The following is a 24,962-nucleotide window of genomic DNA, read 5'->3' on the forward strand; positions in this document are numbered from 1 at the left end:
TGCTGGGGATATAAAAGGATTTCTTTGTTATTGATCTATTACTTACTGAATCTACAGTTTCATGTTGAGAAAATCCTATTGGAGCAATTCCATAGATACACACTGCTAGAATAGTGATCAATATATGCACAAATGTAATCCAGTATGTGAAAAATGGCCTGAAAGAAAAAGGGAGCAACTGTCAGTGATCAAACAACTTGTTTTGAAGTAACTGTTTGAACATTTAACATTATAGCGAATGTAATAGTAGGCTTCTCATCAAATTGAACCATGTCCATGATATATTTTTTTATTATTCGTTCCTGGGATGTGGGCGTTGCTGGTAAGGCCAGCATTTATTGCCCATATCTAATTGCCCTTGAGAAGGTGGTGGTGAGCTGCCTTCTTGAACCGCTGCAGTCCGTGTGGTGAAGGTACTCCCACAGCGCTGTTAGGGAGGGAATTCCAGGATTTTGGCCCAGCGATGATGAAGGAACGGTGATATACTTCTAAGTCAGGGTGGTGTGTAACTTGGAGGGGAACTTGCAGGTTAATGGTGTTCCCATGCGCCTGCTGCCCTTGTCCTTCTAGGTGGAAGAGGTCATGGGTTTGGGAGGTACTGCTGAAGAAGGCTTGGCGAGCTGCTGCAGTGCATCTTGTAGATGGTACACACTGCAGCCACAGTGCGCTGATGGTGGAGGGAGTGAATGTTTAAGGTGGTGGATGGGGTGCCGATCAAGTGGGCTGCTTTGTCCTGGGTGGTGTCGAGCTTCTCGAGTGCTGTTGGAGCTGCACTCATCCAGGCAAGTGGAGAGTATTCCATCACACTCCTTACTTGTGCCTTGTAGATGGTGGAAAGGCTCTGGGGAGTCAGGAGGTGAGACACACCACAGAATACCTAGTCTCTGACCTGCTCTTGTTGCCACAGTATTTATGTGGCTGGTCCAGTTAAGTTTGTGTCACTGGTGACCCCACCGGATGTTGATGGTGGGGGATTTGGCGATGGTAATGCTGTTGAATGTCAAGGGGCAATGGGTTAGATTCTCGCTTGTTGGAGATAGTCATTGCCTGGCACTTGTGTGGCGCGAGTGTTACTTGTTACTTATCAGACCAAGCCTGAATTTCATCCAGGTCTTGCTGCATTTGGGCATGGATTGCTTCATTATCTGAGGAGTTGCAAATGGAACTGAACACTATGCAATCATCAGCGAACATCCCCATTTCTGAACTGATGATGGAGGGAAGGTCATTGATGAAGCAGCTGAAGATGGTTGGGCCCAGGACACTGCCCTGAAGAACTCCTGCAGCGATGTCCTGGGGCTGTGATGATTGACCTCCAACAACTACAACCATCTTCTTTTGTGCTAGGCATGTCTCCAGCCAGTGGAGAATTTTCCCCGATTCCCATTGATTTTATTTTAATGGGGCTCCTTCATGCCACACTCGGTTAAATGCTGCCTTGATGTCAAGGGCAGTCACTCTTCCCTCACCTCTGGAATTCAGCTCTTTCATCCATGTTTGGACCAAGGCTGTAATGAGGTCTGGAGCTGAGTGGTCCTGGCAGAACCCAAACTGAGCATCAGTGAGCAGATTATTGGTGAGTAAGTGCCGCTTGATGGAAGGTGTCGTTGACAGTGCTATCACTTTGCTGATGATTGAGAGTAGAGTTATGGGGTGGTAATTGGCCGGATTGGATTTGTCCTGCTTTTTGTGGACAGGACATACCTGGGCAGTTTTCCACATTGTCAGGTAGATGCCAGTGTTGTAGCTGTACTGGGACAGCTTGGCTAGAGGCGCGGCTTGTTCTGAAGCACAAGTCTTCAGCACGACAGCCGGGATGTTGTCAGGGCCCAGAGCCTTTGCTGTATCCAGTGCGCTCAGCCATTTCTTGATATCACGTGGAGTGAATCAAATTGGCTGAAGACTGGCTTCTGTGATGGTGGGGTCCTCAAGAGGAGGCCAATATGGATCATCCACTTGCCACTTCTAGCCGAAGATGGTTGCAAACATTTCAGCCTTGTCTTTTGAACTTCCGAGCTGGGCTCCGCCATCAGTGAGGATGGGGATATTCATGGAGCCTCCTCCTCCCGTTAGTTGTTTAATTGTCCACCACCATTCACGACTGGATGTGGCAGGACTGCTTTGATCTGGTCCGTTGATTGTGGGATCGCTTAGCCCTGTCTATAGCATGCTGCTTCCGCTGTTTAGCATGCATGTAGTCCTGTGTTGCAGCTTCCCCAGGTTGGCACTTCATTTTTAGGTGCGCCTGGTGCTGCTCCTGGCATGCTCTTCTGCACTCCTTACTGAACCAGGGTTGGTCCCCTGGCTTGATGCTAATGGTAGAGAGATGGGATATGCCGGGCCATGAGGTTAAAGATTATGGTGGAATACAATTCTGCTGCTGCTGATGGTAGTGCCACACAACACGATGGAGGGTGTCCTCTGTGTGAAGACGAGATTTCATCTCCACAAGGACAGTGCAGTGGTCACTGCTACCAATGCTGTCAAGGACAGATTCATCTGCGACAGGTAGATTGGGGAGGCAGGGAGGGTGCGGGGTGGGGGCTGCGAGGGTGCGTGGCAGCAGGGGGAAAAATCCGACAAGGCCAGGCACGCGGAGGTTCTGCCGAATTTAACGGCAGGAAATCATTATAATGTTTTGCTTCCGTTTCCTGCCCGATGGCCAGCCAAATTGACAGGCTGCTGGGTGGGAAAAGCAGTGGCAGGAGGCCGCAGCCGGGGACACTCCTCAGCAATCGAGGGAGAGCGAGAAATCGGAGTTTGGGGGCCATCGCAGGAGGGAGAAAGGCCGGAGGCGGGGAGGGCGTCTGTAATCACAACTGGGGGGGGGGGGGGTGGGGGGCGGTGGGGAGAGAGAGGCCGCGATCGGCAGAGGAGAGGCCAAAGGCTTTCTTGAGGAGCCGGGGGGGGGGGGGGGGGGGGCATTCTTGCTCCTCCTGGCTCACAAGGAGCGCTGTCTAGTCCCCCACCTGTGAATAACCCGATTTTAAATCACTGAAAATGACTTTAAAATCTATACAGACCATTTACTGTTATATTGATGTACAGTAGTCAGGTTCTTAATAAATGACAGAAAAATATTTAAAAGCTTTTAAAAACGTACCTATTAGTATCCTTGCACCTAAATGAAAAAGCTTAATTTTAACAGCCTCCTCAAAGGCCCGCAAACGGGCGCAATTAGCGGAAATTTGCCATGGCGATTAATTTGATCTGGGGGTGTGGCCAATTTTGTGGGTGGGGCCGGCTTCCAGCGCAATGTTTTTTAAACCAGCGCAGAAGATCGTGGAGACTTGATTTGCGTTGGATATAACTTGCGCTTGTGATTCCCAGATCTTTTGTGCTGGTTTGGCCGATTTTGGACGAATTGTGCTGAAAACAACCCCAGTGCCACAGAGCGGAAACTCCTGCCCGGTGCGCTTTACCAATAAGTCAGCTGGTTTAGGCAGTGAACAGTGGAGCCATACAGACTAGGCAGGTCCCAGATTTGATCCCCGGTCTGGACCAAGATAATTGATCTCTGCCAGAGCAAGGTGAAGTGCTACAACCGCCCGCCGCACTCCTGAGGTAAGTTTGGGAGTTTGGTTAGGGTTCCCGTCCCTATCCAGCAATCCCTGCTGGAAGTGCAGTGTGTGGCCATTGGGTGAGGACGGGAATCATGCTGGGCTGCAATGTTTGAATGATCTGCTGGCAATCGCACATGAAAAACAGCCTCCTGGGCAAGGTTGTAGAGGGAATCCAGTGCCTGTGGAACCATACCCCAGAAGGAGTCATTGCCTTCAAGAGAAGAGAATGGAAAAGGAGAATATAAGTGCAACAAACAAGAAATGCCACTTTCCGAGCTAACCTCTGATCTACAGAAAAAGAACTAAGAATGTCCAGGAAGGTGCCCTTCATATGTAACACTGAGGTGGGAGCTCAGGAGGGTCTACGGGTAACATTCCATTGTCAAAAACATCTCAGCACCCTTGGAATAAAGTGAACCCCATGTAGCACTGATAGTCACTATCAGCATATAGCGAGGTGCAATGATAACTGATATTAAATAATCTACAGATTCAAATCGGACTGGTCCTCTTACCGGTGATCATCCATATTATCTATTTGATTTTTCACATAGCTGTCTATCCGCTTGCGATATGTTCGATTTGTTAGCTTTCCCACCATTCCCAATCCATAGGGTCTCTTTTCCTTGGCGAGTAGTTTCTTTACAGGTATAGCAATGCGCTGGCCTCTCCTCTGTGCATTCACACTGACCACCTCCTGCCGTAAACGCACCTTGGGCTGAGGGGGAGCTCCTTCTTTTTGTTTCCGCCAACCCCGTTCCAATGGGCTGAAGGAAAAAAAAAATGAATGATTACATTTGTCGGGGTTACTGTAATTAAACAGGCTTTAATAACGAATACAGTCAACTACCCTTATCAACTCTAACGAAGGAGCAGCGCTCTGAAAGCTTGTGATTTCAAATAAAACTGTTGGACTATAACCTGGTGTTGTGTGACTTCTTACATTTGTCCACCCCAGTCCAGCTCCGGCATCTCCACACCAACTGTAATGTAAGTAGATTCCTAACGAAAGTATGCTTTTACCACTTCCTGAGTGCCACTGACATGTTTAGGCCTTTTGACTATTTTTCCACAGAAAGAATTTGAAAAAAAAACACTTTAAGGGTCGTACTTAAAACAAATTGTAATCAGAAGTTTTAATAAAAAGACAATTAAGACAAAAAGTGGTTAAAATGCTAATGAGCAAGGCTTTGACATTGTCTTCCCAAAGACTGTAAACAATAAGCAATTTGTTAACTTGTCCCTGTAATTGGTAAACACATCACACCCATTGTATTGGGAAATCTCTGGTCCTGGGATGGTCTGGTAAGCCTTCATTTCTGCCTATGAACACAAGCCCCGATATTTACTCAGAGCCGGGAAGAGAAAGGGGGTGGGGTGGGCGCAGTGGGAGGAGGGTTTCCCACACATCCCGAATTTAACGGCACGATGTCTTTTAAAATTTTCAACACGCTCCCCCCGCCCGACAGCCAGCCAAAAAGGCTGTCCGTCTGTCGGGCTGGAAATCAGCCGGAGAGCAGATGTCAGGCATGTCTGACATTGTGGGGCAGGATTCGGACAACGTGGGGGGTGGTTTGAATCAAACATCGCCGGGGGGGGCGGGAGGGGTGGAATGGGGGTCGACCAATCTCGGGAGTTCGATCGCGTGAAAGTAAGCTTGTTAGACCTGGATGAAACACGCATGCTCCTCCTGGCCCATAAGCAGTGCAGTAAAGGCACTTACCTCATGGATCTGACCCTTCCTGCCTCGCTTTACCTGCCGGGTGGCCTGGAGAGTAGAAACTTTGGGAACATGGGGGAAGTGAAGCTGGCCAACCATGCCCAAGGGCTCACCTTACAGAAAGAATTTATAAAGATATCATGGCTTAAATGGGGTGCCAGCCTCGTCAGGGCGCCGGAAGTACCGCCCCGGAAGGAGTCGCGGCCGCGCGCCGCAAATTCAGTTTCAGCGCCCCAGGCGGAAGCGCGGCGCTACTCGAGGTGCCCCGCATCCCTCTTGGGGCGCTGCAACTGAAAATCGCAGCGCAACGTGCCGCAGCGACGCGCTGCGGTACTGCAGGACTTCCTCCCCTTCTTAAAGGGGAGGGGCCTGCTGCAGCGCGCTCAAAGAGCGCAAGTGCCGGCAAAAGAGCCCGGCACCAAGGAGAAGTGCCGGGCTCTTGGGACACAGCCGGCACTCCGCGGGGGGGGGGGGGGGCGCTCAGGAGGCCGGGGACGGCGGTGCGGAGAGGTGCTGGCAGGCAGCCAGCAAAAAAAATGGCCGCCCCGCACCTCAGCACCTCTACCGCCGCAGGTAGGCACCCCTGAACGGGTCGTAAGTTGCGACCGGCGTTAAAGCAGGGGGCACTACTAAATTTCGCGATCGGGGCGGTAGCAGGGCGCTGCACACACCAATGACGTCATCGGTAGCGGCGCAGCGCTAATGGCTCGCGCCGCCATTAGCGTCCCACTAAATTTAGCGGGAGGCGTGGCCAGTGGCGCAAAACCCACTAAGTGCCCTCTTAGGGCGCTAACAGGTGGCGCAGGCCACTGAATTTCTAGGCCCATATCTTTCAAGGTGATTTTTTGATGGTGGGGGGGGGGGGGGGGGGGTGGAATTTAATCCTTTTAACCATATTGTGCGATGTTTTCTACTCATATTTTGGAAGGAAAATCAAATGTCACCTGATTGGGTAGATGGAAAACATAAATCTGCTGAATATATAAATATGTACACTGGGACAGCACAGCCCCACTTAGTGCTGTTTGCAGTCAGTACCTCGCTTCAGCCAATCAAAGATGAATCGAGTTCATTACACCCACATAACAATTTCACTTGTGAACTGATCTACATTAAGTCTTGATGCAACGATAATTAACTGGAACGAAAAGTGGATTTGTGTTTTATCATCAACAAGCTAATCTCTGCAGAATTTCGATTGTTGGGATCATTCTTTCCTTCTACTGGTGGAAAACCTACAACTTACAGCATTAAATGACTTTTTTCAAGTTCACTTTTGTCCAAAGCACTGCCGGTCAGATCAGTCTGATCGAGAGAGTTGGCCTCTGTCTCCTTCACAGCTTCTGCAGGTTCAAATACCTCATCAGGGTAGGTGGACATCTCTTCATGTAGGGCTCCTTCCTGGCCAAAAGAAATAACAAATTCAAAGAGAAAAATCTCAGCAAATTTAAGACCATTAGATTCTGTTAGTTATCACATCATAATACCAGTATTATGATAATTAAATATGGATTACATACATGAGCAGTGTACCAGCATATTTTTTTCTGCCATTATTAATAGGACATTGCTCATGCTTGCACAATGGCCACTAGATGGAGACATTTCAAAGCTAATCTAGCAAAGTGAACAGAAGCCTGTGGAGCCTGTGAATTATGAGGCTTGATATTGTACAGTGGTATCGTTTCCAGGTGCTAACCAGCTTGTATTCTCAATAAACAGTTCATTTAAGGCTTAACCATTCTGATAAACATGTCAGTAGAATAATTCTGGTAAAGCAATCTCCAAAACGTTGAGAAATCTTGAACTGTACCACTTGCAGTCCTGTAGGGTGTTAATGAAAACTCTGAGGACTAAAAAAAAACCTCTTAAGTTGTAAATCTTTGGTGAATTTTCTATATCTGCTAGTAATAGTAATAATTAACCAAAGAATGCTGAAAATTCAGCAAGTAGTTGGGAGCTTCTTCAGTTTAAAAACATTACATTCTTTGGATTTTCTCTTTTGTTTATTCAGTGCATCAAATAGTGACATCATCAGATTCATGGCAATGGGATTCACCTTAAATCATGCTATCCACACCAGCCAATCAGTATTCAGCATTTGGCGGTACAAGGCCACCTGTTGTTCTGTAAGGAAGCTGATATTTTCACATGCTGACTCCCTAGCAGCTTACAGTGGCTGTCCTGGGGCAGAACATTGGAAAAATCTACAATACGCTGAGATTCAGCATTTCCACAGCAGGGCTAGAGCACTCTTTTAGTAGCTTATTAAAAGAAGCTATTGACTATTGCTTCGCTGTACTTTTCACATGCCTGTTCTCAAGAGAGTGCTCATCTTTCTGTAAATGGTATGAGTCGGTACACAACCACATTGCAGCAATTTGACCTTTTAAAATGGATATTGTACAATGAAAAATAAAACACACTCTGGATAGTGTAGTGGGCTTCAACTAGGAGGCCGGAGTTTGAATCACAGTCACAATGGGACAGGCATACCCTGGCTTCAGACTGAAGACTTACTTTGCCAACATAGCTGGAGTACTGGGGAGGAAAAGAAAGGAAAACTCTTGTGGGAAAGATTTCTCCTACGTTGCTCATGTGCCTTCTGGTGAGTTTACCCAAGAGACTGAAGAGCCTGAGAAATGGTGTCAATACTGGGGGAGTGATGGCGGGGACGGGGACACTTGAGTTATAGAGGGAATCATAGACACCGTCCCATCGTGCTTTCCCCCTTGCAGCAGCCTTGTCACAAACTTGATTTCCTCTGACCATGCTACACGTAGGCCTTATTCTGGGATTCCTTTCTTAGGCTTTGATAGAGGAGGCAACAAAGGAGACCAGGCTGTCAACCTTAAATGAAGAATGCTCTTGGGACACGTCCTATTTTTCCCCCGTCACATTCAGAGTTAAGTGTGTCCTCGTTTTGTAGGAGGCACAAGGCTTTTGTCATACGCAGTCTGAATGTGAAATGCCACGGACAAATCCACAACAGCCCAGGGGCTCTACGGGCTAAAAGTTCATGTTTAGAATTCCTGGCGCATCGGGAGTGCACATTGGGATTTCTGGTGACTCGACTCATTTTCCATTCATTAACATGAAGCACTGAAGCGTGGAGATTTAACCAACACCACCCTTTCATCAGAAAACCTTGCAGCATTGCCAACATTCACAATGAGCCCTCTCTGCTAAAGTTTGTGGCAACCCATGAGTTGCATGGCAGTACATCAGGCCAGGAGACAATGCAGGCAACATTGGCACACTCTGTCGCTGGAACGGCTTGATAACAGTATGAGACACGTCTTTACCGAAGAACTTAACACAGAAAATAAACTCCATCCCCAAGTCTTAGCATTCATGTTGAACATAAGAACATGAGAAATAGGAGCAGGAATAAGCCATATGGCCCCTCGAGCCTGCTCCGCCATACAATAAGATCATGGCTGATCTTCGACCTCAACTCCACTTTCCTGCCCAATCTCCATATCCCATGATTCTTCTAGAGTCCAGACAGAATGCATTGGCAAACAAAGCCTGCTAAATAAAACTAAGGAGTTTTTTTTTTAATGGTTTCAAGGAGGCAAACTAAGATAATAAACTGGCACAATGTAACAATTTTCCTCATGTATTGCATCGGTGGAATACTGTCTCCGATTATGTGAAAAAATAAAGGAAGGGAAAATCGAGATCATGGCCTTATGCACAATACAGGCTGGGAGAGATCACAGAACCAATAATCCAATGTTAAACACCTGACTTTGGGCATGGCAGCTCCCCATAGTCGGCTACGAAGATCTCAGGCCTACCATGAGCCTAAAGCACCTGTGCAAACCAACGTGCTGCGGCAGTGTGCTGGGAGCCTGAGCAAAAACGGTGCAGAAGGCCCACATTTTTATGCAGCTTAGGGGACCATCCATTGAGCGGCTGCACCGCCTGAGCAATGCTCCAGACACACAGTGCCCATTTCAATTGGATACTTTAAGGAGACGCCTGACAAAACATTTTCACATTGACTCCTGGGTGGCCCTCTCTGCTGCGGGCCCAACCTTTATTGAAACACCTCGCTTCATTTAGCTCCAAAGGCCAATTATATATAAGGGGACGTTGTGCCATACATTAAAAAAACCTGTAGCACTATAATGGGCATCCAGTAGCCCCACCGCCCCCCGTTACTGCTGATGCCCCTGAGGCACTCCAAACACATCAGGTGCTAAGCACCAGGAACGCCACAAAAACATATAAAGGAAATGACTTGGTATTATTCTGCGAGGTCAGTTCTTTTGGGCGTGCCAGGCATGCATAGTGTCTCAGAAGCGGCAGTCTCTAGGGTACTGTGCCAGGACTACATTATCCACCTCAATGTTTTGAAGCAGCCATATCTGAAGGGTTAGTGCCCCAGCACGACCTCATCAATTGACAACAGCCCATGCATTGCTATCTGAAAGATGACTGAACAATGAAGAATTATCTTTTCATTATTACTTTTAGCATTCTATTTCAAATACGACATGTGCTCCAATTCTTTGAAACAATCTGGAATATACTTTCCATGACTAGGATATCAAACCATAGAATAGTACAGCACAGAAGGAGGCCATTCGGTCCATCGAGTCTGCGCCGGCTCTTTCGAAGAGCAATCCAGTTAGTCTCACTCCCCGCTCTTTCCCCATATCCCTGTAACTTTTTCTCCTTCAAATATTTATCCAATTCCCTTTCGAAAGCTACTATTGAATCTGTATCCTCCACCCAATCAGGCCGTGCATTTCTAATCCTAACCAAAACCAAAGTTCAATTTAAAAACTTGTAATATTAAAACAGGAAGTTTTCCAAACTTCACAAGTAAAATAAAGTGCTTTTTGATTAAGATGGCGACGTGGCTTAATCTTTCACCAAAAACAAATTGTGGGGCATTTGCTCAGTGGGACATCTTCTTCCATCCCACCTGCATTTAATTTGCACTGAAGTAGTTCCACCAGCCAGCTGCTGGTTTGCCATTGCTGTTTTAATTTCCATGACTGCTTCAGATTGGATATTCTTCAATCTAGTTAAAACAGCTGCAGGAAATGCAGCGGCCTAGAAATTGAGTGCCCTTAGCGCCGATTTTGCGGCGCTAGAGGGCCTAGCGCTGCATTTGGCGCCGGCGCCGAAATTGCCTGGGGCCCTTACGCCGCGGTAGACCGGTAGCGCTGCGCCGGCACCGATGACGTCATCGGTGTGCGCAGCGTCCCGGTTGCCATGACGACGGGCCCCAGCGCCGAAATTCAGTTGCGGCCGCCTCGCCCGTGGCAGCCGCAACTAAGACTCTGGCAACCGAGTCTTCCCCGAGTTTGCGCCGGCGCATTAAGGTCGCGCGGCGGCCGGCCGCTTTCCCGTCGGCTGCCTGGCCGCACCTCCCTCCCCGGACTCCTCCACCCCCCCCCCCGCGGAACAGATGCGTCTGGCCTGCAAGCCCGGCACTTGTCCGAGGTGCCGGGCTCATTTTTTCAATATTTGAACGGACAGCGGGCGGGTGCAGGCAGCTCCTCCTTAACTGAAGGAGGAGGCCTGCACTTCCCCAGCCTGCCGCACCGCATCGGGTGCCGCAGCGCCGGATTAGCGCCGCAATTCGGCACTCAGCGCCCATTGGGAGGCGCTCACGCCCGCCAGTAGCGCCGGCAGCCGTCTGGGCGCGGCGCTACTGAATTTTTGGCGCGCGCAAGGGAATTAGCGCCGGCGCTAAATTTCCGGCGCTAAAGCCCTGGCGCGGCGTCAACTCAATTTCTAGGCCAGCCTCTATTGTTACAGAATTGAAGCGAACACCAAATGATGGTGGCATATGCTGCTGTACATAAGATATCCTGCGCACTGTGCTATGTAATCTCACCCTTGCGAAAAACGAGGTATCCAGCTCATCGGGGAAATCCACTGTGTCCTCTTCCATAAAGCTGGCAGGTGTAAAGCTGCGTCTCTGAGCCCGGCGTGTTGCACTTTCCCTGAGAGAGCGCCCCTGTAAAAGAGGTAGGGGTCCTCGTGAGTACGTGTCCAAATAGCCCACGCTTAAAGGGCATTGCATCAGTGTTCTGTAAAACAGAAATTTCCCTGTGGCAATATGAATGTGTCCAAATCGGCAGTGATGTGAAGACCACCATATTGATTTACATTTGATCCTTACTGGCAAAGTTCAAATAAATGAATAACTCAATCAATACTTTCTATAAAAGATTACATGTATTATGTGCTTATTCTTGATTTACTTACAATGCAATGGACAATGATTTGTAATATATCATAAATCTATAATGTCCTAATCTGGTGCACCCAAGAACAGACTTGTTTGGATTTTGCATTGGGAGCCTTGCTCTCAAACCTGTTCCAATTTCAGTTGAATTACAGTCACAGCATATTATTATGTAAAAGACAGCTCAGTACAGCATTTTTCTCTGTAACATGAGTTTAGTTATACTGCAGGAATAATCGGGTACTAACATGCAAGTTAATATCATACTGCATAAGTTATGTGTAGGGATCAAGTGATACTCTTGTTAATGCTGGCACTGGTCCTGATACTTGATAAAGATGAAAAGACAAGTCAAAAAATGGTATAAAATAACAGGGAAAAAAAAGGAAAATCTAATATTAAATGGTGAGATTCCTGACGGAGAAAGTTTGCACAAAGTTTGGGGGAGAAATTCGGTATCGCCCCATTTGGGGCGCAATTATCGGCCGGGCGCAAAGTTTAGTGCCTGGTGCTAATTATCGCCTCCGATGGCAAACTTGGCTTTTATCGCCCCTGGAGGTGATTGGAACGCTAAATCAGGCGCTTCACACCTGTCTTAAGGCGCAAAGGCCAAGGAGCGAGGCGCTACCTCAGAGCACTGGCGAAGCTCATGTGATGTCAGTCAGCAATGGAATACAGACACACTGGCACCAGCCAGTTCTTAAAGGGGAGTTCTGACGAATGGTCATCGACCTGAAACGTTAACTCTGTTTCTCTCTTCACAGATGCTGCTTGACCTGCTGAATTTCTCCTGCATTTTCTGATTTTATCTTAAAGGGGAGGGTTGATCTTGGTCTCCATCCACATCCTGTTCATTGCAGCCTTGAGTCTCGGCCTGGAGAGACCTGTACATCAAATCTGCTGGAAAGAACAATGGAGAGAACCAGGGGAAGAGCTCAGAGTGCAGCCCCCATAGTCTCTTCTAAATCGATACAAGGAAGGGCAAATCAAATCCAACCTGCAAAGCGCTGCTCATTACCCAAAACTCCTTCACACAGCGTTGAATCTCTCCAGAAGTCTCTCTCTCTCTCTCTCAGAATGCGTGGTGCAAAAATGTCACCGACAAAAAAAGGCAGGAAGTGGTCGCCTTTAAATAGCGCTCCCCTAGTCCCTTTCTGACAGCATAACGCTCCCCTCAACCTGTCGTTGCTAGCGGCAGGCGGTAAGGGAGGGGGCACCACACAATTTCCGGTCCGGGGCACTAACGGGGTGTTGCGCACTCGACTGACATCATGATCTGCCAGCGCAGGAGATTGTGGCGGTATTGTTTAGCGCCGCCGCAAAATGTCCGGTCGTAGATATTACCGCGCCCGGGCGCTAGTTGCTTTGCACCCCACTTAGCGCCCTCTTAAGGTGCTAACGGGTGGCGCTACCAACTGAATTTTCCCCCAAAGTCTCCAATTTGAGCCTATGCACCCATCTCTCTTTAACATTATTTACAATCTTTATCGATCCCAATTAATGGAAAAGGCTGAAATTATTTCAGTATCAATCAATTTAGAGTGCAGGTATCATTACAACAATTACTTGCATTCAAATTGCACTCCTCACTTCAGAAACATGCCCCAGGCGTCAGCTGTGACTCAGTGGGTAGCACCCTTGCCTCTGAGTCAGAAGGCTGTGGGTTCAAGTCCCACTGCAGGGACTTGAGCATGTAAAGCTAGGCTGACACTCCAGTGCAGTGCTGAGGGAGTGCTGCACTGTGGGAGGTGCCGTCTTTCGGATGAGACGTTAAACCAAGGCCCCATCTGCCCTCTCAAGTGGACATAAAAGATCACACAGCAGTATTTCGAAGAAGAGCAGGGGGAGCTATCCCCGGTGTCCTGGCCAATATTTATCCCTCAACCAACATAACAAAAACAGGTTATCTGGTCATTATCCCATTGCTGTTTGTGGGACCATGCTGTGTGCAAATTGGCTGCCGCGTTTCCCACATTTCACCAGTGACTCCACTTCAAATATACTTCATTGGCTGTAAAGCGCTTTGAGACATCCGGTGGTCGTGAAAGGCGCTATATAAATGCAAGCCTTTCTTTCTTTACAAACGAATGGAATGGACACCAAGCTGGAGGGAAAAGAAAATGCAGAATAGCTAAGGAGCAGGACTGAAAGAGCCATACAAGAGAAAATACTTTTTGGAAAGCAAGGAAGGAGAAGGGAAGGCAGGAGGATTTTAGAAGTGAGTTCCAGAGAACGGGGTCATGTTGGCTCAAAACATGCTCAACATCAATGATGGAGCAGAGAAGAGAGGAAGCAAGGTGTTTAAAAATATATATATTTTATGGGATGTGGGCGTCGCTGGCGGGGCCAGCATTTATTGCCCATCCCTAATTGCCCTTGAGAAGGTGGTGGTGAGCCGCCTTCTTGAACCGCTGCAGTCCGTGTGGTGAAGGTACTCCCACAGTGCTGTTAGATAGGGAGTTCCAGGATTTTGACCCAGCGACGATGAAGGATCGGCGATATACTTCTAAGTCAGGATGGTGTGTGACTTGGAGGGGAACTTGGAGGTGGTGGTGTTCCCATGCGCCTGCTGCCCTTGTCCTTCTAGGTGGAAGAGGTCGCGGGTTTGGGAGGTGCTGGCGAAGAAGCCTTGGCGAGTTGCAGCAGTGCATCTTGTAGATTGTACACACTGCAGCCACGGTACGCAGGTGGTGGAGGGAATGAATGTTTAAGGTGGTGGATGGGGTGCCAATCAAGCGGGCTGCTTTATCCTGGATGGTGTCAAGCTTCTTGAGTGTTGCTGGAGCTGCACTCATCCAGGCAAGTGAAGAGTATTCCATCACACTCCTTACTTGTGCCTTGTAGATGGTGGAAAGGCTTTGGGGAGTCAGGAGGTGAGACACTTGCCGCAGAATACCTCGCCTCTGACCTGCGCTCGTTGCCACAGTATTTATGTGGCTGGTCCAGTTATGTTTCTGGTCAATGGTGACCCCCAGAATGTTGACAGTGGGGGATTCGGCGATGGTAATGCCATTGAATGTCATGGGGAGGTGGTTAGACTCTCGCTTGTTGGAGATAATCATTGCCTGGCACTTCTGTGGCGCGAATGTTACCTGCCACTTATCAGCCCAAGCTTGAACATCATCCAGGTCTTGTTGCATGCGGGCATGGACTGCTTCATTATCTGTGGAGTTGTGAATGGCGCTGAACACTGTGCAGTCATCAGTGAACATCCCCATTTCTGACCTTATGTTGGAGGGAAGGTCATTGATGAAGCAGCTGAAGATGGTTGGGCCTAGGACACTGCCCTGAGGAACTCCTGCAGCGATGTCCTGGGGCTGTGTGTTAGAGGAGTGAAGCCTGAGAGCAGGCAACATAGTGCTAAAGGAGTTCATTGCAATACAGTGGGACAAAGCATTTGAAGATGAGGATAAAGATTTTCAAATCAACTTGAAGTGTAACAGGGTGCCAATGGAGTCTAACGAGGACCAGGGCAATGGGAGTGCAGAGCTTTACATGGCTAAGGTGCGATCCTTGCTGGGAGCAATGGTTGAGATATAGTGGACCCACAGCCCAGTTTTGAAGAAGGGTTCCGACCCGAAACGTCAACTCAAATTTCTCTCCACGGATGTTGCCTGACCTGCTGAGTTTTTCCAGCATTTTCTGTTGCCCCCGATTGTCTGTCCATTAATTTGGAGGGATAGCAAATCAAGTGCTGCAGGCCTGTGGTTTCCCAACCAGCGCTCCCTGAGAGCAATGCTTCTTGCTGGGAGTGAAGGTTACTGCAATCACGGGAGAAGCAACATCAGTATTTCTGTAGAGAGCAAGATAAAGGATTTGCAGCAGTGTCAGGAAATAATGTTTTGCAGCATGGCTCTTGCTTTTAGCTTTTCAACATTAAATACTTGGGAGCACTACAACTAATGGGATCAGTGTTTCATTTTTATTAACTGACCCCAAATTTTATGGGGGTAATTTTGACTTTTGCTGGTGGCAGAAAAATATGCCCACCAAATATTCCTTTCCGGTGATGTCACTTTTCCACCTCGGTTGAAAATTACCCTCAATATTATTTTCAGTGACCATTGCTATTTTTCTCCAATGTTTTCCACCCCATCTCTCCCGAAGGTGCTATCTTTTGCTGAGGTATGGATATAAAGACACCAGCAGTCCTCAAGTACGGTGTCCAATTGCCCATTCTTTATGTCTAAGCACAGACAGCGAGTGTCAACAGGCCAGTTGATCACGGAGGGCACGACAGCTCAGTCTGATCTTATTTATACCCAACAGCGCCACAGTTTCCAGAATGAGTCTTTGCATAGCAATCAGAAGCAGGAACAGGAATCCTGGCTGAACCTTCCTGTCCCTAGCTAAGAGGCATTCAGGACCAACATTATCTTCCCAACTGCTACACAGAACACAGACTGACCTGGGACCTTCCTGGTCTTGAGCTTATTGTGACCCTGGCAGTACCATTACCGATCAGGAGAGCTCCAGTGAACACTTTAAATACACAAAAATATTGCCCTCTCAAGCTTTAAAGAGGAAGCCAGCTTTATCATTACCTAACTAACTTTTCCGAACATCATTTTATTTCCTTTCTCAGGTGATGTTTTTAGTCATTTTCAGGTTGGCAGGCTTTAACTAGTGGGGTACCGCAAGGATCAGTGCTTGGGCCTCAGCTATTCACAATCTACATCAATGATTTGGATGAGGGGACCAAATGTAATATATCCAAGTCTGCTGATGGTACAAAGCTGGGTGGGAATGTAAGTTGTGAGGAGGATGCAAGGAGGCTTCAAGGGGATATAGACAGGCTAAGTGAGTGGGCAAAAACATGGCAAATAGAATATAATGTGGAGAAATGTGAAATTATCCACTTTGGTAGGAAACATAGAAGATAGGAGCAGGAGTAGGCCATTCGGCCCCTCGAGCCTGCTCCGCCATTTAATGAGATCATGGCTGAACATCCAAATTCAGTACCCTGTCCCTGCCTTCTTCCCATATCCCTTGATCCCTTTAGCCTTAAGAAATATATCTAACTCCTTCTTGAATATATTTAATGAATTGGCCTCAACTGCCTTTTGTGGTAGAGAATTCCACAGGTTCACCACTCTCTGGGTGAAGAAATTCCTCCTCATCTCTGTCCTAAATGGCTTACCCCTTATCTTTAGACTGTGACACCTGGTTCTGGACACCCCCGCCATTGGGAACATTCTTCCTGCATCTAGTCTGTCTAGTCCTGTTAGAATTTTATAAGTTTCAATGAGATCCCCTCTCATTCTTCTAAACTCCAGTGAATCTAAGCCCAATCAACCCGATCTCTCCTCATACGTCATTCCTGCCATCTCAGGTATCAGTCTGGTGAATCTTCGCTGCACTCCCTCCATGGCAAGAACATCCTTCCTCAGATAAGGCGACCAAAACTGCACGCAATACTCAAGGTGTGGTCTCACCAAGGCCCTGTACAACTGCAGCAAGACGTCCTTGTGCCTGTACTCGAATCCTCTCGCTATGAAGGCCAACATACCATTTGCCTTCTTAACCGCCTGCTGCACCTGCATGCTTGCCTTCAGCGACTGGTGCACAATTGCACTTCCCCTTCTCCCAATCTATTGTAGTTCAGATAATAATCTGCCTTCCTGTTTTTGCCACCAAAGTGGATAACCTCACATTTATCCACATTATACTGCATCTGCCATGCATCTGCCCAATCACCCAACCTGTCCAAATCATACTGGAGTTTCTTGGCATTCCTGGAAAAATAGAAAAGTAGAATATTTTTTAAATGGTGAGAGATTGGGAAATGTTGGTGTTCAGAGAGACCTGGGTGTCCTTGTACACGAATCACTGAAAGTTAACATGCAGGTACAGCAAGCAATTAGAAAAGCAAATAGTATGTTGGCCTTTATTACAAGAGGATTTGAGTATAAGTGTAAAGACGCCTTACTGCAATTATATAGGGCCCTGGTGAGATCGCACCTGGAGTATTGTGTACAGTTTTGGTCTCCTTACCTAAGGAAGGATATACTTGCCATAGAGGGAGTGCAATGAAGGCTCACCAGACTGGTTCCTGGGATGGGGGGGGATTGTCCTATGAGGAGAGATTGAGTAGACTAGGCCTATATTCTCTAGAGTTTAGAAGAATGAGAGGTGATCTCATTGAAATATACAAAATTCTTACTGGGTTTGACAGGGTAGATGCAGGGAGTATGTTTCCCCTGGCTGGGGAGTCTAGAACGAGGGGTCACAGTCTCAGAATAAGGGGTCGGCCATTTAGGACTGAGATGAGGTGAAATTTCTTCACTCAGAGGGTGGTGCATCTTTGAAATTCTCTACCCCAGAGGGCTGTGGAGGCTCGTTGAGTATATTCAAGACAGAGATCGATAGATTTTTGAATATTAAGGGAATCAAGGGATATGGGGATAGTTCAGGAAAGTGGAGATGAGGTAGAAGATCAGCCATGATCTTACTGAATGGCAGAGCAGGCTCGAAGGGCCAAATGGCCTAATCCTGCTCCTATTTCTTATGCTATGTTCTTATGAATGCAGAACTCTTTCTTTTGCAAGGAGATGGTTTAGTTGCCAATCTCGAGAATAGAATTTCGTCATTAACTGGAAACTCCATTCTAGATTTTATCGTGGCTGCAGTGAAGTTTAACGTGCCCTCATAACTTAAGCTTTATGATTTTGGAATTTTAAACCGAGTGTTAGAAAGATCCACTGGGTTCTCCTACAACAGCTGTATGATGTAAGGTCAGATCCACTTGTAGATAACTGCCTGACAGGTAGTTGGCACCTCTTCTGGCTGTTCTTCACGCCTGTATTATCAGGATGCTGCGCTATAACCTATACTATAGTTGATGTAATAAAGACTCACTACGCACTTGGTTGAACATAAAGCAAGGCTTTAATCGACTTGTAACAAAACATGGAGGTCTAGTTAGTAGTCACTAGCTTCCTGTTTCCAGATTGTCTCTGGCCAAGTTGGGCCCACGCCAGAGTATTTATACTTCTCGGACGGCGCCCTCAGCTGGCTGTCCAGTAGTACTTCCTGAGTTACTTCTTGTAGAGATTGCGATTTATGACAATAATTGGCCACAAATCTGGTGCAAGGAGCATGTTTGAATGAGTTTTTCTCTGTCGATGATCCAGGCAATAACTTAGTCAGGTAGCTATAAATAAGGATAAGTGATTGGCTGGATAAGTGGATGGACAGATGAATAAAAGCAGCAAAGGATAGATAGAAAGGTATAGGTCCATCCGTGAATATCTAAATATCATTAAGCAAATAGATCAATATAAAATTCTAAGACCTAATTGTAGTAATTACATTTACATGGAGTGAATACTGACAGAACTTCTCAGGACCCCTATCAGGGCCTCAACGTTCCACCCCCCCCCGTTCCAAAGATTAGATAAAGTTAAAGGTATTCATAAAGCAATATTAAACAGGCTCTTTCAACTGCCTGCACATGTATCTGAGATGTACAATTAAGGTGTTTGCTTGCACATCAAGTAAGCACAAGGCAAAAGCTGAGATAGATTTTTTGTGCAGAGACATGTTGATTTGATAAAACACATTGATGCGTCCACTATATGGAAATGCCGCAACTATTAAAACTAAATAATCAGAATACCGCCACCGTATCAGTGTCATTACCATTGGTTAGAACTAGAATAATTGTTTTACTTAAGACCTTGTACTTCCAGCCGTATCAGCTTTACATATTGACCATGACATCAACTTGAGCAGTATGGTTACTTTGTCACATTGAAACACAACTGTTCTTCATTCCCCAAAGGACTTATGGACCGACCCACACTTCACCTACCTTTACCAGAGCTGCTGCTGCCCTGAAACTCATCTTAGCCACAGACTCTCTCTTTCTTCGTTTAGGAATGCGGTTGTATCCAGAGCGGGAGCTGGTGAAGGAGCACAGGGATGCAGCACCAGGAGTGATTGGTGTATGGGGAACACTATAGCCATCGCCGTCATCTGGCATTCGAAACGCCCTTCCTCTGGCTAGTGGGTCTACAATCTGTATGGAGTTAAAAAAAAAAATAGAATTAGAACACTGTAGAAAAGGGCCTTCAACTTATTCGGGGTGAAATTGGACATGGGCAGATGTGCAAAACAGGCAGAATAGCATTTGCCGCTCGCTACAGGACACGCCTGATATTTAGTTCTATTAAAATCAATGAAACCAAATACCGGGCGGAGCATTTAACAGGTGACCAATGTGATACCGCCTGTTTTATGTCCCCACCCACATCCAATTACACCCTTATTATCTTTAATACAAGTAGATTTTTAGAACCAGAACACAAGATAATACATCAGTGCATATGTTAGTCTACAACTATGGCTCAGATTTTCTTGGGAATTTTCCCCATTATAATGGCACCTACAATGTAGGGGCACTTGAATGCCGCCAAAGAAAGGAAATGATGGAGTAAGTGACTTACGCCATTAGTTATTCCACGCTATATTTACCTTTGGACGTTTGCACCGTGCCGCCATTACTCTCAGTGTAAACAGTTAGAAGGTAATTATCATAGTTCCGCCTCCAATAAAATCATTCACAGAATCACAGAATCACAGAAACCCCACAGTGCAGATAGAGGCCATTTCGGCCCATCGAGCCTGCACCGACACATATCCCACCCGATCCCCGTAACCCCTACACCAACACATATCCCACCCTATCCCTGTAACCCCACGTATTTAATCCCCCCAACACTAAGGGTCAATTTTTTATCATAGCCAATCAACCTAACCCGCACATCTTTGGACTGTGGGAGGAAACCGGAGCACCCGGAGGAAACCCACGCAAACACGGGGAGAATGTGCAAACTCCACACAGACATTCAATTGCCATTTTCCTGCATTTTAGCCACTTTTTACATCGCTGACACTTAGACTGAAAATTAACTGCACCGGTGGCCTAGCATCGGCATGATTTAATGGCCCGGAATTTGCAGTGGGTAATAATAGCGAATGAACAGCATTCACTGTTATTACCTCTTTGAAACTGACCGCAACTTCAGGATTTAGCCCATGCGCATCCTAATACGGAAATTCTGAAGTTGCGGTCAGTCATTCACTGCTCTGACACTGGCTGCACCGTTGCCCCCCACCCCACCCCCACCCGGCAATCAGTGTAAATCAGGGAAATCAGTGAAACTGACAAAAACTAAAAAATATCTTTTTTTAAAGTTTGTTCATATTTATTTCAGGTTTACCTTTTCCCCATGTTAGAGCTCCAATCTTTGTTTTGCTCTCTATAAATGTTTTTAAAAAGTCAGAATAAAAGGAGCTTCTTCACTTCCTGTTTCCCTGTCTATGAGAATTCTGCAGTGATTGGCTGCTTAGACAGCTTGTTGACATCACAGCAGCTCGTTGCCACTGGAAACAGTTTCTTCTTATTTACTCTCTCAAAACCCTTCATGATTTTGAACACCTCTATCAAATCTCCCCTTAACCTTCTACATAGGATTACATAGGATATACGGCACAGATACAGGCCATTCGACCCAACCAGCCCGTGCGGGCGTTTATGCTCCACTCGAGCCTCCGCCCGTCCTTCCTCATCTAACTATCAGCATAACCCTCTATTCCCTTCTCTCTCATAGGCTTATCTAGGCTCCCCTTAAATGCATCTTTACTATTCGCCTCAACCACTCCCTGTGGTAGCGAGTTCCACATTCTAACCACCAATGTTCCCCTTAATTTTTTTTGGGTGCGTGGCACATTCAAATTTCCGCGCATGCGTGATTTTCCCCATTGTGAAGTCGGCAAGCAACCTCCAGACCACTGTGCGGCCGCGCGGCTTAACGGGAACATTGCTCACCACTCTCTGGGTAAAGAAGTTTCTTCTGAATTCCCTATTTGATTTCTTGGTGACTATCTTCTATTGATGGCCTCTAGTTTTGCTCTTCCCCACAAGTGGAAGCCTTGGGGCAGATTTTGCGGTGGGTATGACGTCGTACTCAGAGTATGCTGTCGTACCGCCTTTGAAATTGACTGCAAGTCAAGCGCATGCGCTAAATCCCGAACTTGCAATCCGTCAAGGTACGCCTTGACAGATGATCTGTTCCGCCTTGGAAATCCCAATTGCTGGTGCAGAGTTGGGCTAATTGCCCAGCAATTATGTCCGAAAATGTTATAGTTAGTGAAAGCAGGCGCAGGAGCCTGTTTCACTATGAAAAGAACCCATCTGAGTGTCTCTGAAAGGATTGTTAACTGTTCTGGTATCACTTCACAATAAAATACATGTAACTAGTGGCCACATTTAGAAAGATTAAAAATATAAAATGTCAATTAATATTTAAAATTATCAATGTTTTCTGCATTCCAATTGTATGATCAAGAACTGGGCATTCGACACAGATCATTTATACTTCCTCCAAATGTATGAAATAAAACCATTTTGCTATTTAATTATTTTATATAATACATTTAAAGCTGCCCCGCAGCTGGTCTGCTACGTGCATGGTGTATGGTAAATCAACAGGATCGTTGCCAGTGCCTTTCAGTGCTGTTCAATCGCAATCCGTCGTAATGGACCTCTGACAGGATATTAAATGCTAGCCTTAAAAGAATAAAAAACTTAACCTGATTTACATAAAATAAATTCAAACACATCCTTAATTTTAAATGCCAGGATGTTTGAAGTGCAGCACCGGTAATTCTTTGGGCTAGCAAAACACTCTACAACGCTCTACAATGCTCCTTAGTGCAAATAAGAAAAGGAACCGGTTTCTTAATATGAACTATAAATAACATAACGTTTAATACACTTCCCAAGTGATAGAAACTGTTTCAACCTCAATAAAAGGTTGAACAGCTAAACGATTTATTTCTCTTTAGTAAATGGTCAAAGGATGAGAATCTTTCCATTGACCTCAAATGATCTTTTTTAACCTTCAAATGGAAAACAGATGCCAAGTTATTGTTGGCATTTTGTTACATAATTTTAACAAAATGCTGATATAGGAAATAAGTCCAAGTACCAGTTTAATTAAAAGTTTAAAAAAATGTAATTTCAATGGACGAGACTGAAAGTTGTTTCTGTGGGCGTGGCTTAGTTTTGACCAATTTTGTGGGCGTGTCTTCCCTTACGCATAGGCTGTACGCTGCGCTCCTGGCCTCCGTGATGTCATACGCTGCGCAAAACTCTGCAGCACCGAAGAGCAAGTCTACGTTCTGGGCCTCGCACAAGGTAAGTTTGTATTTTTCGGAGGTCAGCGCCGTACTCCGTAGCTATGACGCCGACCGCAATTTTTGGGCCACTCTCACTGTGTCTACTCTATCAAAACCTTTCATGATTTTAAAGACCTTTGTTAGGTTACCCCCTCAGCCTCCTCTTTTCAAAAGAAAAAAGACCCAGCCTGTTCATCCTTTCCTCGCATTCTGGCATCATCCTTGTAAATCTTTTTTTGCACCCTCTCCAGTACTTCTATATTCTTTTTATAATATGGCGACCAGCAATGTTCACCCCAAGGTGCACGGCACTACTTTTAGTGATTTGTGTATTTGGAGTCCCAGATCCCTTTGCTCCTCTACCCCATTTAGCTCCTTATTTTCCAAGTAATATGCGACTTCCTTATTTTTCTTACCAAAATGTAATATCTCGCACGTATCTGTGTTGAAATTCATTTGCCAATTATATGCCCATTCTGCAAGTTTATTAATGTCTTCTTGTGATTTGTTGCAGTCCTCCTCAGTATTAACTATTCCCCCAATTTGATGTCATCCGCAAATTTAGAAATTGTGTTTTTGATTCCAAGGTCTAAATCGTTAATATAAATTGTGAACAATAGCGATCCCAGCACTGATCCTTCTGGGACCCCAATTTCCACCTTCTGCCACTCTGAATACCTACCCTTTACCCCTACTCTCTGCTTTCTGTCTTGCAGCCAGCTAGCTATCCATTCTGCTATTTGTCCCTGACTTCGCATATTCTGACCTGAGTCTATTATGTGGCATCTTATCAAAAGCCTTTTGGAAATCTAGATAAATTATATCTACTGCATTACCCTTTTCTACTCTCTGTGTTACCTCTTCAAAGAATTCAGTGAGATTGGGCAAGCAAGACTTTCCCTTTTGAAATCCATGCTGACAATTCATCATTATAGTTTTGGCTTTGAGATGTTTTTCTATTTTCATTTTTAGTAGGGATTCCATTATTTTTCCTACTACCAATGTTAAACTGATAGGTCTATAGTTCTCTGGACACGTTCTATCTCCCTTCTTCCTTCTCCTCTTAGCCTCCTCTGCTCTAAGGACAACAATCTCAGCTTCTCTAGTCTCTCCACGTAACTGAAGTCACCCATTTCTGGTACCATTCTGGTAAATCTCCTCTGCACCCTTGACATCCTTCCTAAAGTGTGGTGCCCAGAATTGGACACCATACTCCAGCTGGGGCCTAACCAGTGATTTATAAAAGGTATAGCATAACTTCCTTGATTACGGCAAGATTGACACACTAGACGTCTAGATTTATGGTGTACGTCACTGATCTCACCATTGCAGGAGACTCTGGGCCAATGTGTATTGTCTCAGTGTACACACGGATATGCTGTAAAAAGGTAATCAGCTCATAAAAGCAGTTTCATTCTCAGTGGTTCTAAATTGTTCTAAATTCTGCAGTAGAAACAGAGGTTAAGTCTACACTGGCAGTGTACAAAAGTTGTAAGTATATGTGATGGGTCTTTGTTCAGTGCCTTTTAGAGTCAGGGTTTGGAGAATGGGGAAGACAAGTGGCACAGATATCTCCACATCTTTAGCAACTTGTAGCGAGGAAGAGATACCCTGTGAATTTTGAATCAACACAAGTTGCTGGCCAAATTGCGCTGCTCCAACCTCCCCGAGAGTTTCATGAAGTTGCTGCATTTGCATGTTAATTGCCTCAAACCCATCAAACTCGCCACAGGAAGTTAAGTTCATAAATTATCAGCTTAAGTACCTTTTTACCAACATGATAAGTGTTAATAACTGCCTATCAATCTCTCCTGCCCAGAAAGTGAACAATTATAAGGCTGGAATCTCATTCCTTCAAGTTGTGAATTGTTGTGAACTTCTGCCCATCCCATGATATCTTTCCAAGTTTTTTTAAACAATGCATATTAAAATTACAAGTGTTGTACATTGAGAGTTTCAGTCTCTCATCAAAACTTCATTCCATTACAGCGGGCTGCAGGTTCGCTCTGTGACTTTAAACTTTCCATTGTGTAGAATATAGAAAGAACCTCATTATCTTAGGTAAAAGAGTTTCCCTGATAGAACTTCTAAACACAGCTGTAAATCTTGCACAAAGCTGAAACTGGCCGTTTAAATTCTAGTAGGTCTCACTTCTTCCAGGATCAAGTCCTGGCATGCTAGTATGCCTGCTTCATGTAGCCTTACATAGCATTGGGAGCAAGTTGAGTCACAAGTGGTGTGATTTCTGGTGGATGACATCGTGCTACGAGCCCCACCTCTT

At 46.0% G+C, this 24,962-nt stretch overlaps 1 protein-coding gene across 4 annotated transcripts in view; it reads right to left on the reverse strand.

The window, feature by feature from the left end:
* The window catches only part of rhbdf1a (rhomboid 5 homolog 1a (Drosophila)), a 423,866-nt gene that overhangs the window by 49,413 nt on the left and 349,491 nt on the right, over window positions 1-24,962 (reverse strand). For all 4 annotated transcript variants that reach the window (XR_015079926.1, XM_086000460.1, XM_086000461.1 and 1 more), the window contains 5 exons: window positions 19,311-19,517; window positions 11,144-11,266; window positions 6,530-6,684; window positions 4,079-4,330; window positions 47-158 (listed from right to left, as the gene is read on the reverse strand). Coding sequence is in view for 3 of the 4 variants with exons in the window: in XM_086000460.1 (XP_085856586.1) it covers window positions 47-158; window positions 4,079-4,330; window positions 6,530-6,684; window positions 11,144-11,266; window positions 19,311-19,517 (849 nt within the window). In the remaining variant the exon portion in view is untranslated. The remainder of the gene's footprint in view (window positions 1-46; window positions 159-4,078; window positions 4,331-6,529; window positions 6,685-11,143; window positions 11,267-19,310; window positions 19,518-24,962) is intronic.

Source organism: Somniosus microcephalus, chromosome 11 (assembly GCF_052327205.1).
Source record: "Somniosus microcephalus isolate GS21.2 chromosome 11, FLI_Smic_1.0, whole genome shotgun sequence".
NCBI lineage: Eukaryota > Metazoa > Chordata > Chondrichthyes > Squaliformes > Somniosidae > Somniosus > Somniosus microcephalus.